Raw genomic sequence first — 21,473 nt, forward strand, 5'->3', positions numbered from 1 at the left:
TTTAAAAAAAAAAAATTTTTTTTTTACTTTAAGGGCAAGTTTTGGTTCCTGAAGAGGTCACTTTTCCCAGTGCGTGTTGTGTTGGAATTGCATCTCAGACATCACTGAATATATTTAACCCAAATGAAAGATGGATGCAAGTTAATATTGGAGTTCTCTGTATTGCAATAAATGGAGAAAAAGTAAGTGGTGCCGCTTACAATAAGTAAAGATCCTTTTCTACATTCTTACTAATAAATATTGCATACTCCTGTGCTTTAAATGAACATTGGGTTGGTTTTTGATTTTTATGTTCTTGCCTTCTTTTACAGTATTTGAGAATTGTGACCATACAAAGTTTAGCATGTCTTGAGATGTGAATGTTGCCCCATCTATATAGTGGAGAAAAAATGCATTTTTGTATGTCTGGAACTGATATATATTTTTCTTTTGCACAGATTGACATTGGGGCTCACCAGTGTCTGGTTTTTAAAAACAAGACAATAATTGGGCCTCGAGCATCTGAAGACATAAAGATTCTCCTCCTGCCCCATAGACCAGGGCTTTTCCAATGTGTTCTCAGTGTATCATCTTGGCCTGTTTCTGCTGACACTGAGTCGATTGTACGGGCAGACACTATGGCTTCTAAAGTTCTACTTGCTGCGGTTTCAGAATATCCTTTACTTGAGGTAACTTTAAGTGTCTAAAAATATTGACATGACTTAATACGTATTTTCTGATGGTGAATGCAAGCATAGCTTCTGCATTTTACATCTATAAGCTGTAGGCCTTTATCAGAAACAAGTAGTAAAGTATAATTGATTTATGTTTGTAATATATGGAATTTTTCACCCATTTACAGTGCAAGACTGTAAATGCATTTATATACTTTTTAATTTATAGTATGCAGCAATTTCTGGACCTCCCAGATGTGGTGAAACTACAAATCCCATAATGCATCTGCCTTTGGAAGTCGTCAGATTCTTGCAATGCCTAATGGGATTTGTAGTTGTACTACAACTGGAGGGCCACAGTTTGTCTACCCATGGCATACAGATTACATTTAAACTTCATCCTCAACCAGCCTGGGTACTTAAATGAGACTTCCACACTGAAATAGAAGTATTTATCCTGATGCTGGGCCAACTGTATAGTTGTATGTGATTTGATGAGCACAGAGCATTCAGGCTGGAAATTGATTCTTTAACTGTTAATGTTCCTATCATTTTTTATTATAATCATTATGCCCTTGTCCTGTCCAAACAGGTAGACCCAGGAAAAAGTGAAGGCTTAGATTTTGGGGATTTATCCTCTGGCGGTTGGAAAGCACTTCCTCTGAAAATAATGAATAGAACTCGTGCTACAGTGCCCATCAGACTTATTATAAGTGCTGTAAGTGTTAAAACCAAAGATCTGATTCATGTTATGACTTTTTGCTTTTTTAAATGTCAAATTCCACATGATGCTTATTTGTGGGTTATTAGAGCACTAGGCTGGTAATAAAGTTGTTGTGTAGCCTTTGTTATGATGCTGAAGAGATTTAGGTGACTACATTCTGTTTTACAGTCTCTATACTTGTATTTGGCAAATAAGTCTTAAAGAAAGTTCCAGAACTAGAAAAGCTGTTAGAAAGAAGAGGATGTAGTTTACCATAAATTGGAAAATTGTCAAAGGTGGCCATCAAAGTTAGAATGATGAGTCTGGGCTTGATGCGAACATGATTCGCCTGAGTTTCCCCAAGCCCACTCAAAACTGTGACCATCGCTCCCCCCTTCCGACCATGTCGGTAGCAGTTGCAGCTGGGTAATTCCCATCTCCTTTCTAACCTGTAGCTGGGGGTGGGGATTGCGCTTCCCTACACCTTATTGGGTCAGGAGGAGGGGGTGGCAGTCAGTTTTTAGCGGACATTGTGCAAACTAAGGAACTGAATTTGCACCAAGCCCCAGGCTCATCAGTAAAATTAGAGGATTGTTTTCTGATCTAGCCAAGCTCTTTTGCGCAGCAAAAAGGAAAATTTAATTCAGGCTGGTTAGAGAGCTCTTTGTGCATTTTATACCTGATTAAGCTGCCATTAGAGCTGCTGTGCATTCCTTCTCCATTCAGTTAAATGTACTTGTTTGGGTGGCCTTTGTTGATTTCAGTGTGGTCAGAATTTGCATGCATGTCATACTGTACTCTGCCTGTATATTTATGCTTTTGTGTACAGGGGTTTCTTCACACAGTTCAAAAACATACTGACTTTGTTTTCACTTACCCCTTACTCCCTAATGTGTACAGTATGTGCATATAAAATATTTATATAATGCTCTTGAGAAACACTACACTGTTACTTTACTGTTAAAGTGGACGCTCACTAAAAAAAGAAAAGGTCCTCCATTGCACCACTGCATTCCTTTCCCCTCCGTACGGTAAAATAACTGACTTTTTTTTGGGGTGGGGTGTTACTTCTTTTTGCCCCATGACTACATTCTCGCCCAGACGAGAAATACATGTTCCTACTCCTGAAGTCTCCTCCCCATCGCATATCTCAAGAGGCTTCAGCTTCTACATTGCATTAAAGAAAGGCTGACATGCTATTGGAGAAGGGTGCACCTAGTGTGCATCATCAGTGCGCTGGCTGCCTTAATGAGCAGCTCTCGATTGACATTGAAGATGGCTTCACAGCACCCTGGCGTTTTGGCAGCTGAGCGGCAAATCACAGGGCAACGCTGGGTTTGCTGGGCAGGCGAGTTGGTAAATTTAGGATGAAAGCTAAAAAGGAAAAAATTAATTGGGGGCAGGGGTTAAGTTTCGCGTTAATATCTTAACTGATTGCGTATACTTCAGAGAACTTTCAATTCATTTAAAATGTTTCAATTATATAATGTTTACGATACCTCTTTTTATGTTTCTAGAATGCTACAGCATGGCGCTGCTTCACTTTTTCCAAAGATCCAATTAATCTAGTAAAAGGATTTGGTGTTCATACAGATCCTATTTCTAAGATGTCTTCACCTTCTGTCATAAGTCATGTTATGCAAGCATCACATGATGGGCAGGTAAGACGCTAGGTTTACAACTTATTATTTACTTAAATGAAAGTGACTTTTTTTTTATCCATATAATGTACGCATGTTAAATTCCAAAATGGCTTTCTTTTAGTTTTACGTGTGTGTTTTATTGTTTCATTATCTAGTTCAGAAAAGGGTATTTCAGCCAACTAGACAAAATATAAGTATCACTGTACAATTGACTAAAAAGTATAACTTTGGTATCTTCTGTGACATGTTGCTTGTCAAATCAACTTCCTTTTTCACACCTGTGGACATTTTGAAATATATCTGTTGATGTCTTTTATTGTAAACTTACAAGAGTTAACAGATTTTTCTTTCCTGTCTATTCTCATCCAGGGACAAAGCCCAGGATAACCCCTCCTACTACCAGCATGCCTCACTTATCCATTAGTGACCTAGGAGGATGGATGTCCTTTCTTCAGCTCTGCTGTGAAAAGTAGAACTTAAATTTGCTGAGTTTTTTTTTTTCTCTCCCATGTTTTTCTCCTCATTTGATATTTTTCTCTACATCTCTGCTAGAGCTGGTCTCTGATTTTAGCTCTATGGTGTGGTTTATCCTCAGCTTGGTCTTTTGTATGCGTATTCCTCTGGATTGGACATTGTGGGGCATGCCTGGAAGTGACCTTTTTTGCTTTAGGTTCCTCATGAGGCAATTTCCAAACCGCATTGTGGTAACAAGTTAGCTGCGGAGCACTTTCCAGGTCAGCTGTTGGCTTTGCCTCAGTGCTTGCCCTGTCTTTAAGACTCAATCTGTGAGTAGGTGGATCGGACAAAGCTTTGGAAGCTACCTCATTGTTTAGTTCATTTTAAAGTTCCTGCTTTCCATTTGTTACTACCTAGCATTGAGTGCCTTCATTTGCCGAGTGTCATTCTCTCTGCGCCCTTTCTAGGCATTCAGCATCAAGGAGGCATCTGCTGCTTCTGCTTTGGAAAGAATCCTGTGGAGCTCTGATCTGTTCTTACTTCTTGCTTTATAGTCACTTTCTTCATCTCTGGCCATCTGACCTTCACTGGTTACCAATTTTGTGAGTATCTGAGGCCTTGCCTGATACCCTGAGTTTAGTTCCCTTTAATGTCGCGCAGTCACATGTATGATATTTGTTTAATTTTTTTCAACAATGTATTTATAAAGAGGTCAAAATACATTAACTTCAAGCGCCTCTTAGTACAAGGCCTACTGTAGTTGGCTCAAAATTTATACTAGGGTTGGCTGAACCAACCACTATACACTGAACCCTTGTTACCAGTGCTCTGCAGCTCCTCTCCTTCTACCTTCAACTGTCACTGCACAGATAAACATATCTACCTCTGCCTCCTTGGGGGTCTCCTGAACCAAGAGATCCTTGTACTACTTCTTGTGCCAGTTTGGTCTCTGGAGCTGTACCCCAACTTGACCACCATTCTTTCTCCCAGAGAAATGTTTTTTGTTTCTTTTGTGATCTGTATGTTCGATAGGTTTCTAGGGTTTCTTTAGGGTCCTGTACCTTCAATGGGTGTGTAGGGTATACGTCAGGTTTTACCATCACTGTCCCTCTCCTGAGGGACTTGTTGGCCTCTTTGGTCAGCCAGGACATGTACATACTAATCAGAGGCTCCCCAGGACTCTGACTTTTTTCAGTCTCACCCCTTGAACCATGCATTTTCTTGGCTTCAGTGTTTGCACAGTTGTGGTTCAATCAGACAACCTCCTGTGGCCGAAACTGTTGACAAGGGCACTGTTGGACAAAGTCATCCTGATGGTCCAAATGTTTCCAAGATTCGGCTGGATTTTGTTAGAAATCGATGAGTTTTTAATCAACAGCAGGCAATGTAAACCCAGCATGTTGCTTCAGCAGAGGAATTTACAGCATATTGGCTCTCATGTCCTTACCCCTTGGTCAGAGCGTTACCAGTTCCTCAGCGGTTGCAAGAGAGTTGTGTGTTGGTGGGGCATCCTCTCCAAGGTGCCCTTTTTCTGGCGTTTTTTTCTTAGACTCTGCTCTTCCCTCTGCTGTTGTGGATGAAGTTTCTGCCCCTGTGGATCATTTAGTTCCTGGCCTAGTGAATGAGGTTGGAGAAGACTTCTCCATCCTCCTTCTGGAAAATAGGTCTTTGGCATAATCTTGTCCTGCATTCTGGAATTCCAGAACAGGTAGTTCCTTCTGCACCATCGTATCATTCCCTGGAGAAGTTTCTTGCTATGGATACAGTTGGCATGCCTCTACCATCGAGGAGAAATGGAAAACCTTGCTGTGAGGGCAGGTAGTTTTTTCCTTAGAGCTTTGCCCTAGTATTTTTTGTTTTTGCTCTTTGCAGATGGGTGGGAGTTAGAGCCAAGCTCATCATGTCTGCATTCCACCTTCTGAAAAGATCAGGATGAGGTCTACCTTTCCCCCCCCCCCCCCCCTGCCTGTTGTTCCCATGTACCTTTTACCTTATTTGGTCATGCTGACTCCATGGGATCCAACCGGAGGAGGTGGAGTCAGAGTTACCTACAAGGAGTACAGCGGCGGTTCCTATGTTATCCTTGTGGTTCTTCCCTGGTAGTCATTTTCTTGGCGAGTTGCATGTCTGCCCTGTTATTCCATGCATAGACCCCCTTTATGCTCTGTTGAACCTTATGAGATAAGGTGAGTTGAGGCGTCGGGCCCTCAATACTCAGGGGAGGCTCTGCTCTTCTGCCATGACATTGATCTCCGGGAAATTGTTTTTCTGGTCCCCCCCACCATCCTGGTAGGAACGGGTAGACCAGCGATTTAGCGTTTGTTAATATTAACTATGTTAAAATGGTTAACTTAGAAATGCACATTTTGTTATTCTAAGTTCACTTCCTTTACATTTCCAGCTTCCAGTTAACCCATCAAAATATGACAGTTGTCTTTTATAAGCCATATAAAATATGATAGGACCAGGTGGTTGTTTTTTTTCCTTAAATGGTAAGCCTGTCTGTAACATATGATATTTTTTGAATTTTTTGAGAACCCCAATTGTGAGATCTCCCGAGCATTTTTTGTCTCTTGTTGTATTCTTTAATACACTGTAAAATACATTTAAATCAAGAGACGAGATTGGAATACTGTTTAAGGTTCATGACAGGTGTGTAATTTAGATGGTACAAATGCGCAGTTCTTACCATCACAGTTTTAGGATCTGTGTGGATCTTCTTGGCAAGTTAATTCTAAATCCAGCACCAAAATATTGATTTAAATGGACTTGTTCTTTTAATATTCGTATATCTCCGATATTGTACGCTGTATTACAATGATAAAATGTCCTTAACATTAATTGAACTATTGGTTAAACTATCTAATAGTTTTCATGAATAACGATAACTCTATTGATTGTATACTCATTCTCAGCATTGTCCGTATACAACAGTCACTGTTGCTCCTATTCCTGTTTCCAGTGTCCTTGCTTACCCTGCTAAATAAATTCAAACTAATAAAGTATTCAAGTAAAAATATAGTCTATCCAACATTTATTTTTAAATGTCATCTCACCTTATTAAAACGTTTACATATGTGCTTACTTTAGGAGCCTGAGTGTTTTGCAGTATGGGTTGTGTTTCATGCACCACAGACTTACAACTCTGCAGGTATGTCTGTCCATTATTTGAAGCCTTTGGGGATTTTAACTCTGAATGAGATATATCAATCAATAGATAGAGATGGACATAGGGGTGGAGCGGGAGGGAGATTGTTTGTTAGCTGGCTACACTCCCTCACTCATTTTTTGCAATACTTATTTTTCTTCCATTATTTGATAGGTTCCCTTGGCCCACCAGAAGAGTTTACAGCAAGGGTCGATATTGAAATTGACAGCCCAGGCCCAGCATGCATGCTAAAATGTATCCAGCTAAGAGCAAGGGTTGGTTGTGCAAGGATACATGCCCCTAAGGACTTGCAGGTAAAGTTAAAGTATAAAACTTTTTTGCTGTAAAATTGTTGAAAGGACTGGGCTGAAACCTTCTGGCTAAAGGTATTATGGGGAATTAGCCACTCAGTGGGCATTTTATTACCTTTTATGATCCACTTGTGTTCTGTGTGGTTTCTGCCATATTCACTATTCAACCAATCATTCCTTTTTTTTGCACATGCCAACCTACAATAACTGCTTTTCTCTAAATTTGTTGTCATGCTTTGCTACTGTGACTGTTTTCCTTTGCTGCTCTTTCATTCTGTCCTTATTAGTCTTTTTATACTGCCTTGAAATTCATAAAATTCTGGGCTTGTTTTATCATGAATTAACTGCATTAATTTAGAGATAGCCCCCTCTACAATGTTTGTGTCTTTGCTGTCGATTCTTTCTGTAACAGCTACCCTCACCTCTTCTGTTAGTTTGACAGTCATTTCTAAAGCTGGCCATACACCTTACAATTATCTGCAGATTTTCTGTGGTCAGGTGGAAAAGGTGCAACAGATTCCTCCATCTACACTTAACTTTGTGGCTGGAGTAATCTCCAACTGGGCCAATCTGTTGTACTTTTTCCATCTGACCACAGAAAATCTGCAGATAATTGTAAGGTGTATGGCCACCTATGAGTGCTAACTACAGTGCACAGCTGTCGGTCGCAGACAATTCAGGAAAGGCTTGTTGGCTTTGCCCTATAGTTGCATTGCACTCTTTATTTCGTGATTGTCCACACAGGACAGAGGGAGTTAATTCTTAGACCACTGGGTTTCTGCAGCTACCTTCAGGTGATTGCATCTGGACAGCCTTGCATAACCCCTCCCAATTACAGTCTGCCATATTTCCTTTCCTAGTGTCCTTAGGTGATTTAGATGTCTTCTATCGGCTGTGAGAGAAGTAGCTTTTTTTTTTTTACTTGTTCTTCAAACAAATTTCCCTAATGCTGCTCTAACCAACTGCAGTGTCTCCAGCAGCTATCTGGATTGACTTTCTTCTCGCTCAGAAGAGCATTGGCAGACCGTACACAGACCCTGCCAAAAGGAAGATGTAGTACTGGCCTGTAAAGTGCTTTGTACTGGAACCCATGTTTAGCACTGTCCTCTGCACTTAGTACACTGCATGTGGTTAACCGCAGGGTGCTTTCATGTCCAGCCATGTGGTCTTTTTGGAGCTCTGATCCTGAGCCCCCCCCCCCTTACTCATCCAGATGGGGAAGATTGGATGGCAAGCTGACCTTTGCGCATCCTGATAAGCAGCTAAAGCCTTCCAGGTAACCTGCATCATTGACCTCCAGGTGCTTAGGTGGTAGCTTCAGTCCCCAGTAGGGTAAGGCTCTGCGAGTTCAGAGTCGCACTTGGAGAAAGGTATAATTTTAAGGCGGTTACAATTTGTGATGATATGGTTCCCTTGGAGGCTTGGTGCTGAAATGCAGGTCTGCACAGCTCCTACCAAGTTATTGCAATACATTGGCCTGCCTTTTTTTTTTCTTCTTCTGGCACACACCTTCAACGGCACACGTGCTCTGCTGCCACGCCACCTACAGGGAGCTGCACCACTATTGCTGCATTGCTCTCCTGGGTCACCTGTGGCCATTGAGTATCTTGACACAGGGCACCCTCTCACTACTGCCATGAGTTATTGTGGGGCGGTACAAGTAGGAAGGTTGACAAGTGTGGGGATACTTGGGCCGCACAGTTACATCTTGGCTTGGGTATAGGTTCTACTCTTTGGGGTGACAATGTATCAGTCCCTTGCTGGGCTCCCTGTCTACTTTTGCTGCTAACATCTGGGGCCACACCTCTTTTATGCCATCTCTAGACAGCAATTTTACCACTGTTATGGGAGATTTTATGGGGAAAACGGCTTATCTGTTAACATGGCCACTGTCAGAAGACTGGGGAAGAAAAGAGAAATAAGGTTTGCAAAGAATACAAAGCCGGCAATTATCCAGAAGTATGTGTTTGTAGATGGGCATTACTAAACATTTCTAAGGGTGTGTTTGTTGTTTTTTTTAAGATATGGGTGAAGGTCCAATTTAATGACACTGATTTAACCACTTACTGCCCAGAGCAATTTCTTACTATTTGCGCACACTTGATAAAATCTGAATTTGTGGCTAGAAAAGAGCTTCAGACCCCCCCAAAAATGATATATTTTCTCAAAGCAGAGGCCCTGTAGAATAAAAAAAAAATGCTAGTTGCAATTTTTGATGCCGCACGGTATTTGCGCAAATGTTTACCAAACAGTATTTTAGGATAAAATACACTAAAATGAAATTTAGTACACAAACAGAATATAATATCCAATTATTTGTAAAATATAAAAGACTGGGTCACGTTGGGTAAATAGATACCAAACATGTGAAGCCTTAAAATTGTGAAAAACAATGCCCAAAATTTCCCATAGGTGACACTTTATAAGCTTTTACTGCTCATGAGTTTAGTCTTAAGTGACTGTTGGTCCTAGAATTAATGCTCTCACTCTGATGTCCTCAGCGATATTTAACGGTGTTGCACAATTTTCGTTTATGCATGATGCATGTAGGTATATCCGACGCGCGTTTGAATGTATGTGGGGGTAGAGGACTTTGAATACATTTTCTTCTTGCATTTTTTTTCTTTCATTTTTACTTTTTTTTTTTTTTTTTAACACTGTATTGCTATTACTAATTGCAAATATGATGTGACTGGTCCCCTTTATGGAGATATCAGGGGTCTTTCAGACCCCTAATGTCACCTAGGTACCCCAAAGAAGCTGATGAAGCAGAGGGGTGGTGGTGAAGGGGGTGCACACTGTCCAAGCAATGCCGCTGAATCGCTTGCATCTAAACAGTCGTTACGGCTGTTTAAAACTATACAAAACACGACTGCAGCAGTATCCGTGTTCTTGGTATAAACACTTGAAGACCAAGACTTATTTTGACTGCGGGCGGTCCTGAAGCGGTTAAAAATGTCAACACGTCCCCCATCTCATTCTGTTCTCCTTAGGACAAAAGGTGGTAATCCTGGGGGCCAGTAGCCATAATTTATTTTTTGTATAGAATATATTTGTAGATCTAGAATTGTAATGTGGTTTTTGTACTTTCTTCCTTTCTTTCCTTTCCGTTTTTCCTTTCTTTCTTTCCAAAGATTATCCGTTTAACCTGTATCGTTGGATCATCTGCTAAACAACTGCTCCCATTAAAAAATGCAGGGAATATTTCTGCTCATTTGAAAGTTATGGTAAGTGTTCTCCAGTTTCTCATTTTTGTAACTGGAGTTTACTGTTTAATTAAAAAATGACATTCATTGTGGTGTTAATCATGTCGTTCTTCTGCAAAGTGTCCAAATGAAGATGGGTTTTCTGTAGACCCTGAAGATTTGTTCCTTGCACCAGGAGAAGAACAAATAGTTGCAATTAAGTTCTCTCCACGTCATTCAAAAACAAAGCAAAGGTATGCTGATTAAGTCAAATATATTTTGTTTCTCCTATAGCATTTTGTGTCTTATTACTTGTCACTTCTTCTTTTTTTTTTTTCCCTTAACCACAGTACCTTAAAAATAATGGTCCAGCCATCAGGTCCACAGTACGAAGTGATGTTGGTTGGAGACATGGAGTCTTCAGGAAACACAAATTCCACTGCCATAAGTTATTCAGATGTTCCCTCAATTCTCTCCAACAAGCAGTTCATAGCATGGGGAGGAGTTGGTGTTGGAAGAGCAGTGTAAGTCTTTACCTTAATGGCATAAGGCAGATTCATCTTCTGGTAAATGTTGGGGCTGTGACGTTACCAGCTAAAGTAATACTCTACTGAAAGTATAGTGATTGGCAGTAGTTAAATGGTTAATGCTTCAATAACATTGTTAAAGGAAACACAGACTGAAATACGTATGCTGCCATTGCTAACGTCTATTTGGAAAGCTTGTTGCCTGGCTGTCATACCAATCCAGTGGCTTCAGTACCTTCTGAGTCACAAGCCAGAAACATGAATGCAGATCAGGAATTTGAACTTCAGTGGCTGCTAAGGAGTTCCAGGTCAGTGATTGACAAAATATGAGTCAAAGGAGTATTATCACAGCCATGACAATTAGGGCTGCAACTCATGATTATTTTTATAGTCGATTAGTTGTCTGAATATTTTTTTAGCCAGCCTGCTATTGGCCATTTCAAATTTCAATAGCAAGCTGGCTATTGCGCTCGCCCACTACTTGCTGTGCCCTCCTCCCAGCATGGAGGCAAGAGCTAGTGGATCCACCCAACTAATCGATGACTAGTAGTTGACTATTTTCATTATTCATTATCGACTACTTGGTTGCAGCCCTAATGACAATAGCATGTGCAGAACAAAGTCTGCAATTGCATCTTAAAATGCAGGTTTTCTTTATGCAACTAAGATTTTTTTTTTTTTTCTTTTTCTTCAAGAAATGTGTGTTTTTTTTTTTAATTTTTTTGTTTTTGTTTTTTTTCACAGGCAGCAAAAATTGATACTAAGGAACATGTCAGCAACTGCAAGCCAGCAGCTTCGTCTCATAATAAGGGGTCAGGACCAAGACTGCTTTCAGGTATTTTTCTTCGATTTTTTTCTCTTCTAGAATTCTTGACTGTGAATTGCTATATATTATATGTATTGTCAAACAATGTGTGGGTTGGTAGCAGTCACTGTGTAAAGTATGTGAATATCAGGCTAGCATCTGAACTGCAAAGAGGGGGTACATTTAACGTTTTGTCAGAACTTTTGGTGCAGATGTACATATATAAACTGAGACCACTGTGTGTTGCTATTTAGGCTTTTAAAGGGTGGTTGTCCATTCTTAATAGTAGATGTGCATGTCTGCTGGACAAAGATTCATGTTGGCTGTATTTTGTCATAAATAGGATGGCTATGTGAATATTCACGTTAAAGTACATGAACATGTAGGCTGCCATTCTTCTGCAGAAAATGCAACGTGTTTGGCTTTTGAGATAATCTAATAGCTGCATTGACCCAGAACATGTATTCTGATTAGGGGTTTAGACTTCACTATATGTATGCTTATTCCTAGCCAGTGGGGAAAAACAAAAAAACAGCAAAAACCAGGGACATCGAGGCAACCAAACGTCAGTATTGGACTCCTCCATATTTCTCTCATGGTTTTCCTTTTACTGTTGGAATAATCCATCACTACTGTAAAATTGTGAGCAGTTTTCATTTTGGAGAATGTTGTTGGTTTTAATTTTGCATTTTAAATCTAAAGTCTTTATCCTTAGGATTCATGTTAGGTCCCATGGATGTCTCGACTCAATGGGTTGTACTTGTTAAGTAACATTTGACCCTTACCAATTGAACACACTGACCGATTGTATTGCATACAAAATTTGCTCACCGCATATTCAATTCAATATGCAAAAAAAACCCCGCAAGCTATACTGCAGCACAGCACTATTTTTCGTAATAGTTCTATTAAATCTAGAAAAGTGTATACTAGCCTTAGTAGTAAACTTCATGATATATATATATATATATTTTTTTTTTTCCTCCTGTAGTTGCAAAGTACATTCGGATCAGAACAACGTTTGACAAACAATCTTGAGCTCACAATTCGTCCTAAGGAGGATTCGTCTGTCCACTTGATGTTTTCTCCTACTCATATAGGCTGCATGTTGGCTAAGCTGGAGATTAAACAGTCCGGAATTAAGTCTTCACAACCAGGCATCAAATTTACTGTAAGTCTGTGGTTAAACTGTATGGTTTGCTTATGTGTGCTCATGTGGGACCGTTGCTTTCTGTTGGCATTCTCCTGGATTTAGCACAGCTTGAGACCAACTGCACTGTCTTTGCATATATTTCACCGACGTCCGCTGTGTTTTATGACCACTGCCAAATGTAGGTTTATGCATATGAATTAAGAGTTAATTAGCCTCAAATGGGACCCTTGTGCACATTAGATTTTACTAAGAGATGCATGAGATCTATACAGAGCATCAGAACAATTATGTGAGTTATACTAAATGCAGACTATAGCTTTCAGGTCTTGGTGACTTCCCAGAATAGGGAAAGGCAAAGAGAAGGATTTCTTAAAGCTTGAGTGCATACCAGGCTTTAGGCCCCATTCACACTAAGCGACACTTACCTCGAGCGGATCCGCGTGGCCTGGATAGCGCAACTTTTCGGGTGACGTTCCGGCGACCTTGAAAAAGGGTCCTGCACAAGCGACTGGCATCATGGAGCTGTACAATGGAACAGCTCCATTGAAAATCATTGAACGGTGACTTCTTGCGATATTGCGCTGCAAATATAAGTGATATTGCAGCCGAAATCACGCAATTAAATGCCAAATGTGAATGGCCATATAAGCTACTACAAAATTTGCTGAAGCTGTCATATCCAGGTAAACCAATGAAGCAGGAGCTCCACTTAAGTGTCTGTTCTGGATCCTCTTTCTTTAGAGTAGTTGGATGAGCCCTTTAACCCCTTCGTGACTGACGACGTACAGTGTACGTCGCCAGCATCGGGGCTGTTTAAACAGACAGAAAGCCTTCAAAACTGATGCAGACCACAATGTGATCTGCTATGGAGCAATAGTGCACAAAAGATACTCCTGGAGTAAACCGTAAATCCTAGTAGGGCACTTAAAACGTGGTGAAAGATATGAGTCATCAGCAATTTTTTTGAGAAGGGAGTATTTTTGCTTAGTGGCTATATCGAAACCGGGGAAAAACAGAATTTAAAGTAATCAAACATGGGATTTAAATATGCTATAAGACCATTTCTTGATCCAACTCCAGACAAGCTGTATGTAGTCCAGATTTATCAGGCTTTTCTCTGGGCATTAGGAAGGGCTTTAGTTATTTCTTTGTTTGTAGTCTTTATATTTGCCGCGTCTGATCTTCACATTGTTTTGTGTAGGGGTGGCAGTAGGTAGTACAAGGCCACCTGAAATGCTAACTGCAGGAGGGGCTATGAGGAGAGTAAAGTTTCTCAGGGGCAAAGTCTTTAACATGCTCATGAAACTTCCAGTGTTCCAGAAAAAAAAGGAAATTAGGGAGGGGCGTTTGTATTTACACCACCAGCATGGTCTCACAGCTTCAGAGATGATGTGCTAAGTAAAACGGGTAAACTGCAATATACTTTATGGCCACAGTGGCTTTTTATTTGAACTCTATAATGAAATACAGAAGCCCTAAGCAAGTCATTTATATCACATGTATAGATGTTGTGTACCTTTTTTAAATCTGTCTTGTTGGCCTTTGAGTTATGTAATACGTGACTAAAGCATGGTAACTTACACTGAAGGTTTTTTTTTTTTTTTTCTCCATTTTAGATTCCACTATCTGGCTATGGAGGCACGAGCAATGTAATACTTGAAGATGTGAAAAAGTTATCGGACAGCTGCATGGTGACACTAAATGGTGTATTGCCTGGTAGAATAAGCAAAGCAAGCTTCTCTATCAGGAACACAGGCTCCAGAGCTGCTTATGTTAAAGCCGTCTGCTTTCTTAATGTAGAGAAAAATATTGTTGTGGATTCAAACGTGCTTTTTGTGACTCCAGATAAGTTTATTCTGAAAGAAGGATCACAAGAGGTAAAGCTACTGGACACGTTGAGCCTATCGCTGTATTTTCTTAACAGGCAGCTGTTCTAAACTAGTATCGAACAGCCCCCAAGAGATTCAATATAGAGCACCGCTCACCTAGCAATTTGTTATATATTAGTTGATCACCCCACCTTCTCCTTTACAAGTATTCAGATTTATTAGCTTTCAATTCTTTTACCTTACAGGTTTCTTGCCCCTCTTTCTATTTGTAGTCCCATTGCAAAATTGTTTTTCTTTTTGGAGTTCTTTACTGAGTTTCTTTTTCATAAACCATATTTTTCCTCATTTGTACACGTGTTTGCAATAGAGTGGAAAATCCTTTTAGAATTTACAGTTAAAGCTTGCATTTTTGGTCAAATATATTGTAAATGTTGTCTTGTATTTCACTTTAAATAGATAGTTACAATATCCTACAAGGCAGTAAACCAAGAGACATGTCATCAGCTGAACAAGTTATGTACAGTATGTTTTTTCTGCGGTGATGAGGTATCCCGACAGCAGTTTCGCAGGTAAGATTTTTAATTCAGTTTAATTGCATGTATTGATCATGCCTTGTTTAAAAAATGTCACCTGGTCAGGAGGTTGTTTATTTTGTTTTTTAATCAGATTTGTCAGGAAACCTGTTTTGCATTTAATATGGCATTCTGTTGCTTATTATTTTGTGTCGGATGAGAGGTATAACTGTATACACATGAGCGATGTTTAATCCTAGCTTGTAAACACTGAAGGGTTATTGGCTCTGACAAGCATTCAACTTATTTCAAGTAGCTTTCTTGGTGTGCTAAAGTGCAATCCGGCTCCACACTGGGAGTGTAGTTTGTCTGGAAATATCCGTGATTGGATATTTCAGTTCCACTCTTGACAAACCTAAAAATCACTCTGCAATGGTGGCAGTCATATTCCTTCCTTAATGTCTGGAATAGTGGAAATTGTATTTTAACAGGAGTTTCCTATAGAAATCCCACACTTGCTGTCAGGGCTGCAGCTGTTGACAGTTGTGTGGCATCACTATTTTTTACATAACATAGAGTACACATAATCAAGAGAAAAGCTGGGAAGTGTAAATCATGCACGTGTATATGGGAAATGTGACCTAATTTATAAAATACCAAAGCACTGGAAATAATACTAAATTTTGAGTTTTAAAATTCACACAATTATAGAACACAGACAACACAGATATTATGGGATTGAGATTTCTGGTAGGGATGCACCAATACCGTACTCGCCCAAATGGTCCAATGCCTAGCACGACACTTCCGGTATCGGGAAGCCGGGCAGCGAGTCATTACACGCTGCCTGGCTTTCTGATTGGCCGGGAAGCCGGCTCCATGCTCCCTCGTTACCTGGTGACGAGAAGCATGGGAACGGCTTCCCTGCTAATCGGAAAGCCGGATGTCGAGTCATTACACGCCGCCTGGCTTCCTTAATGGGACTTACAATATCGGTATTCGGTATCGGCGAGTACGGGGAAAAAAATATATCGTTACTCGATACCGAAATACCGGTATCGGTGCATCCCTGATTTCTGTAATCTTTGTTGGTGGTAAGCAAATGATAAAAATGTTCATATTGAATGTTTAACGCATTCTGAGCCTTTGTAAGAACTTGGGACTGTTGGGGTGGGGGCTGTAGTTACTGTGCAGTCTTCACTGTGAAGAGAAGCACCTATAGCTCATGAGGAAATGGTGCTCTCTCAATCTTTTCCATGGTCAAGGTTTCCATATTACTTGCTGGATGAATTATGTTGTGCTGCAACTAGGAAGGATCCCAATAATGTCGGGATCCACTCCGCTGCCTGACAGCTGACTCTGCTTATCAAGGCAGAGCCAACTGTGCCCGCCCTTTTCACCATCCGTCCCTCCAGTCGGAGCGGGGATGGAGAGGAGGGGGTGGAATCCCTGGTGGGAGTGAGGACTGAGTCACCGCTCTCTGCAGGGAGAAGATCAGAAACTGAGCCATCAGCGGTTTGTGATCACTAAGTTATCGATCTATAGAGCCGAAGTGTGATAGCTGCAGTGTCACATGCCGGCTCAAACTAGAGAGCATTTCACTCTCCCCATAGTTCTCCTAATAAATATTTTGTAAACGTATAACAAATATGTGTTTGACAAATCTGTTGCTCTACTGACTGTAGTTCACAGGTATAACACAACCATGCAGTGTCAAAGGATTATTCCAGTTTAGGTGGATTTTAGGGTCCGTTAAAAGGACCCCAGATTCTCCAAAGCATAACTCTTGCAATTTTTACAATATAGTATACAATGTACAATATCAGCAATTTGTGTTTTCATTGAAATTACATTTCGAAAAACACACTGGATTTGCTTGGGTTCTTTTTGGTTGTTTTATATGCAGCTGTAAACTATATTTGTCTTTTTTTTTATTTATTGTATATGAAATTGTGATAAATGTGTACATGCTTATTTTGGTAAAATATTTTCCATGACCTCAGGGCAGTACTATACAAGCCAGAAGTGGCCCAAAAAGTAATTGCAGAGTTTTCAAAGTTAAGGAATACAAGATTTGATGAAGAGTTCCCTGGTGAGCAGCTGGTCTGTGAAGGTAAAAGAAAATTAATTTTATTCAGTACAATTGTAAGGTAGAAGCTTTATAGTACATGTCAGTTATATATCAGTCTTCTTCTTTTATTTATTTTTTTACTATCCTGGCAAGCGCTTTTATAGAAAATGACATTGCATAAGGCGCCTGCACTTCAGCCCTGTATTTTAGGTGCCTTTTAGGCCAAATCAGCTTCACTTCCAGCTTTATTTGCAAAGTATAACTTTGTCACAAAGCATATGCTTTCAGATGAATTCAGCGGAGTCTGTCACACATATGTGCTAGTCCAGGGCTCAAAACTTCCACTCGCCCCCTCGCAATTTGCGAGTGAAAATTGCGAGGGGGCGAGTGGAAATGAAGCCATTGAGTCAGACACTCAGTCATGGACCGAGTGCCTGATGCCCGATGACTTGCTCCTATGCTTCTGCTCACAGCCATGCATCTTCCCATATTAAAGATGGCTGCATGACGGCAGCCATCTTTACTAAGGTCTGTTCTTGTATCCTAGCAACAGCATAACTTCCTGCCTGTGCACCGAGGATTATGGGAGCTGTAGTTCCACTTTACAGCGCCACCGTGACAGCAGTGGGTGAGTGTGTCACATAGGGGGTATTGGGTTAGGTTTTATTGCTGCGGTTCTGTGTGGGTGGCCGGGCACTGCCTCTTTAGGGGACCCTGGTCTGTCATGTGCGGGAGCAGTGCTGAGAACAGGAAGCAGTGATAGAGCTGGTGAGAGATGCTGCTCATCCACATTATCCACACTCTGTACCGATCTGGGCACTCGAGGGCCTCTGCTAGGGGAGGCAGAAAGGGGCTAGCTATATTAGGATGAAGAACACTATGATAGAACACTAAATTAATGGACGTCACAATACAGGGGAAGCCCTGGGGTGAACTGGCAGACCATGGGAGGGGCTCCAACAGCTTACTGTGCCACAGGTCCCCTTCATGCAGCCTGAGCTGCAATAACTATGCATGGGACCAGAGTTGGTCCCAAGTGTCAGGCCCCTGCCAGCAGGTAATTGAAGGGGATCGGTTGGGGTGCCATGTGTGTGTTGTGGGTGAATGTGCATGTGTAATGTCCTGTGTTCGTTGTGCTGTGGCTGCATGTGCTATGTCCTGTGTTCGTTGTGCTGTATGTGTAATGTGCTGTGGCTGCATGTGTAATGCTCTGTGCATTGTGTTCTGGCTGCATGCGTAATGTCCTGTGTGTTGTGCTGTGGCTGCATGTGCAATGTTCTGTGCGTTGTGCTGTGGCTGCATGTGTAATGTCCTGTGCGTTGTGCTGTGGCTGCATGTGTAATGTCCTGTGCGTTGTGCTGTGGCTGTATGTGTAATGTACTGTGCCCCGTGCGTTGTGCTGGTGTGTGTTGTGCCCTGTTTGTGTTTGTTTGCGTTATGCAGGGCAACTAGTGGCAAGCAACTTTTCAGGCCTGGCTAGTGGCTCATGACCTGAAATTTTGAGCCCTGTGCTAGTCGTTCCTGCAGACTAGGAATGTCCCTGACCAGGGTCACACTGCAAAGAACATGGAGGAATGGTGGGTTTATATAGGTATTTGTAATTCCAGAAATGAAGAGCCCAATGATGAGTGCATTTAGTTATGTAGGAGGCTGGGTGCAGTGAAATAATGAGCTGGCTCTAATGTCACATTTACAAATCTCTAATAGAAATAACAAAAGGAATGGAATGCATAGTAAAATGTGCATGCCCCATCAAAAGGTAAATGGTGAAGTCATAATATAAAATATGTGCATGCAAAATATACACTCACACTGTCTGATTATTTGTTTTTAATTACCAGTCTATGATTTGCCACAAAGACCAAATGATATCCAACTTTTCTATGGAAATATGCGCAAAATCATGCTGTCTGTTGTTGAAGGAACTGATGTTAACATGGCTGGAACATCTATTCAACCCTTTCTAGGCACTGGCTTGGGCAGGTAAGAAGTGTCACATGCCTTCATAATGGTCAGTCTGTTTAATGTGATAAATAAAGGATCTGTGAAATGTGAGCTGACATTTATGCAAATGATAGTATCTGTGAGTGTAAAATCTTCCACAAAAGGTTGTGTGTGTTGCCATATTGCAACACCCCGTCCAGAGTGAATCACCTGCCATCAACAGTTGGCTTTCTAAATGGGTAGGATTTTGAGAGCTTTGGATAAAATAAAATGTTTCCTTGCAATTCACAAAGCTATAACTGGTGTGATAATGATCAATATTATCAGATATATCACTTTTATTTTCAGCTCTCATTACTAAAAGTAAGGGGAAATGTTTCTTATAGTTTTGCGAATTAAGCCTGTAGTCATTAAAGTATATGTAAACCCGAACTAAATGACATTAGTTAACTCGTTTTGCATCATAAACATTTGTCATGTTTACTTTTCAAATTTTGGATTTCACCTTTTCTTGCATTTTGCAGCCACTTCCTTTACATGTATGAACTAGGGATGTTAAGATACCAGTGCCGATACTTGGCATTTTCACAAGAACTACCAGGGTTGCAGCTGGGACCTGGCTCTGGCACTCCACCACTGTCCTGAAATCATTAGTCTGTATTGTTTTAGAAACTGTCACATGACATTAAACAAAAATGTATCAGTACTTGAAAAAATGGTATCGGTGCATCCCTTATACTGTATATATTTTTTTTAAATCATACATTAAAACAGGGATTCACAAATCCCAGGAGCTCCGTATGCTCCTTAAAATTGACAGCTGCCTCCTAACCTTTGAATTTTTCTCTAGTCTTGTCTTGGAGCTGGAAAAGTATCTGTACTTGTACCGAGTATGATACTTGTACTGAGTACGGTACTTGGTATCTGAACATCCCTAGTATCAAACTCCAAGAACTTCTGCACCTCACTTCTCGGGTGGTGGTGACAGCAGTGGAACATGCCTGTGCAGTGTGCTCCAGTACTGCCCTTGTCTCAGTTGGGTGAGTGACAAGGTGTTAATGAAGGGCAACAATTGGAGACAGGGCATTGTCACCTAATATCAAGTATAGGCCACGAATAACAAGCTATTTCAAAAAATAAAATAAAACCCACCCGGGGCATATGTAATCTTAACCCTTGCAGCGTGGCTTGTTTTGTCTAGGGACCTATGATAGACATACACATCTGAAACTTGGACATGGCTGATTTTTACACCGTTCCATGCAGCCTCTTTACCTTTCGCTCTGGTGGTCTAAGAACCCGTGAGTCATCACGTCCAGTAGATTGTATTGGACATGAGGACTCTGCAGAACTTTACATTGCAGGAGCAGAGGGACTGCCGGGACCGGTCTAGCAGCCAACTGAGGTTTGGGTGAGTATATATCAGTTTTTTTTAGCACCTAGACTAAAAGAACGGGTTAGCCGCACTGCAAGGGTTAAGACTTCATATGCCCAGACTTCAACTTTGAAATAGAACATTTCCACACTTTTTTTGTTATTACTACTGGATTTTAAAATGACTTTATGAAGCATGTTGAGGAGAATGGATCCATTCCTGGCTGTCCATGGTACCTTTTCATGCAAAATGAGATTTCTGCATCAATGCAATATTTTTGTACTTTAACACATGATCATAATTCTGTTACTAAACCATTAAACAATAACATTATGAAAGCTAACATTTATGCACATTTTATGAATTAGAGTTTTTTTCCCTGTTTTTGTGTCTTATTTTTATTTTAGAACTACTGAAAATACTCAAAGCACTAGAAACACGTCATTGGACGTTCTGCCTGTTAAAGGCCCTCAGGGACCTCATCTGTCAAATGCTGATGTATCTTTAAGAAGTGGCAACAAATCTGAAAATACATTTATTGTGCAACCAGGGTGTCTTCAGTTAACTACAGGTTTGTGCCATGGCTATGTGATGTATTGCTGCCATAAAGCATTTCTTCTTTTTTGTAAGTTAAAGGAAAATTTAAAGCCTCTAGCAAGCAGTAGGTATATGCAAAAAGTGTAAAAAAAAACAAAAAAAAAACCCCGCTTTGAAAAGGGTTACTACTTACCTGTGTCTTCCCTGCGCGCTCCCGTCCAAAAATGTGAAAATTCTCAGGCGGCCTCAAAGCATCTTGGGGCGGGCGCATGCGCGGATCGCATTTTTGGCCGGGACGCGGGCAGAGACACAAGGGAAGTCTATGGACGCGTGCACCCGCTTGCAGACAACGTGGGACAGGAAGTACCAGCAAGCTCAGAGGAGTCGGCGCTGGATCGGACCGATGAAAAGGACAAAGTAGAAGATCGGACTAAAACATTATGTAAGGTAAGTGCTGACATTAACATTGGGGGGAGGGAAAAACATTTTTGACTTTAATGTCACTTTAAGTTATGGCATTATCTATTATCATGTTCATCATCATTTGGGGTTTTTCTCCAGTCGTGTTCTACCATAAAGCATTTAGTTTTTGTATGATAATTGAGGTTTTTTTTTTCTATA

At 40.7% G+C, this 21,473-nt stretch overlaps 1 protein-coding gene across 1 annotated transcript in view; it reads left to right on the forward strand.

Annotated features, from left to right (window-relative positions):
• CEP192 (centrosomal protein 192) overlaps positions 1-21,473 on the forward strand; it is a 101,819-nt gene that overhangs the window by 60,498 nt on the left and 19,848 nt on the right. Inside the window, exons 25-40 of the mRNA XM_018556828.1 lie at positions 34-182; positions 438-668; positions 1,246-1,371; positions 2,874-3,017; positions 6,546-6,606; positions 6,778-6,917; positions 10,049-10,147; positions 10,241-10,353; positions 10,450-10,623; positions 11,371-11,461; positions 12,423-12,602; positions 14,201-14,461; positions 14,870-14,982; positions 16,929-17,038; positions 18,838-18,979; positions 20,723-20,886. Of these exons, the coding sequence (XP_018412330.1) occupies positions 34-182; positions 438-668; positions 1,246-1,371; positions 2,874-3,017; positions 6,546-6,606; positions 6,778-6,917; positions 10,049-10,147; positions 10,241-10,353; positions 10,450-10,623; positions 11,371-11,461; positions 12,423-12,602; positions 14,201-14,461; positions 14,870-14,982; positions 16,929-17,038; positions 18,838-18,979; positions 20,723-20,886 (2,298 nt within the window). The remainder of the gene's footprint in view (positions 1-33; positions 183-437; positions 669-1,245; positions 1,372-2,873; positions 3,018-6,545; positions 6,607-6,777; positions 6,918-10,048; positions 10,148-10,240; positions 10,354-10,449; positions 10,624-11,370; positions 11,462-12,422; positions 12,603-14,200; positions 14,462-14,869; positions 14,983-16,928; positions 17,039-18,837; positions 18,980-20,722; positions 20,887-21,473) is intronic.

This window comes from Nanorana parkeri, unplaced genomic scaffold (genome assembly GCF_000935625.1).
Source record: "Nanorana parkeri isolate BGI_ZX_2015 unplaced genomic scaffold, ASM93562v1 scaffold255, whole genome shotgun sequence".
Lineage (NCBI taxonomy): Eukaryota > Metazoa > Chordata > Amphibia > Anura > Dicroglossidae > Nanorana > Nanorana parkeri.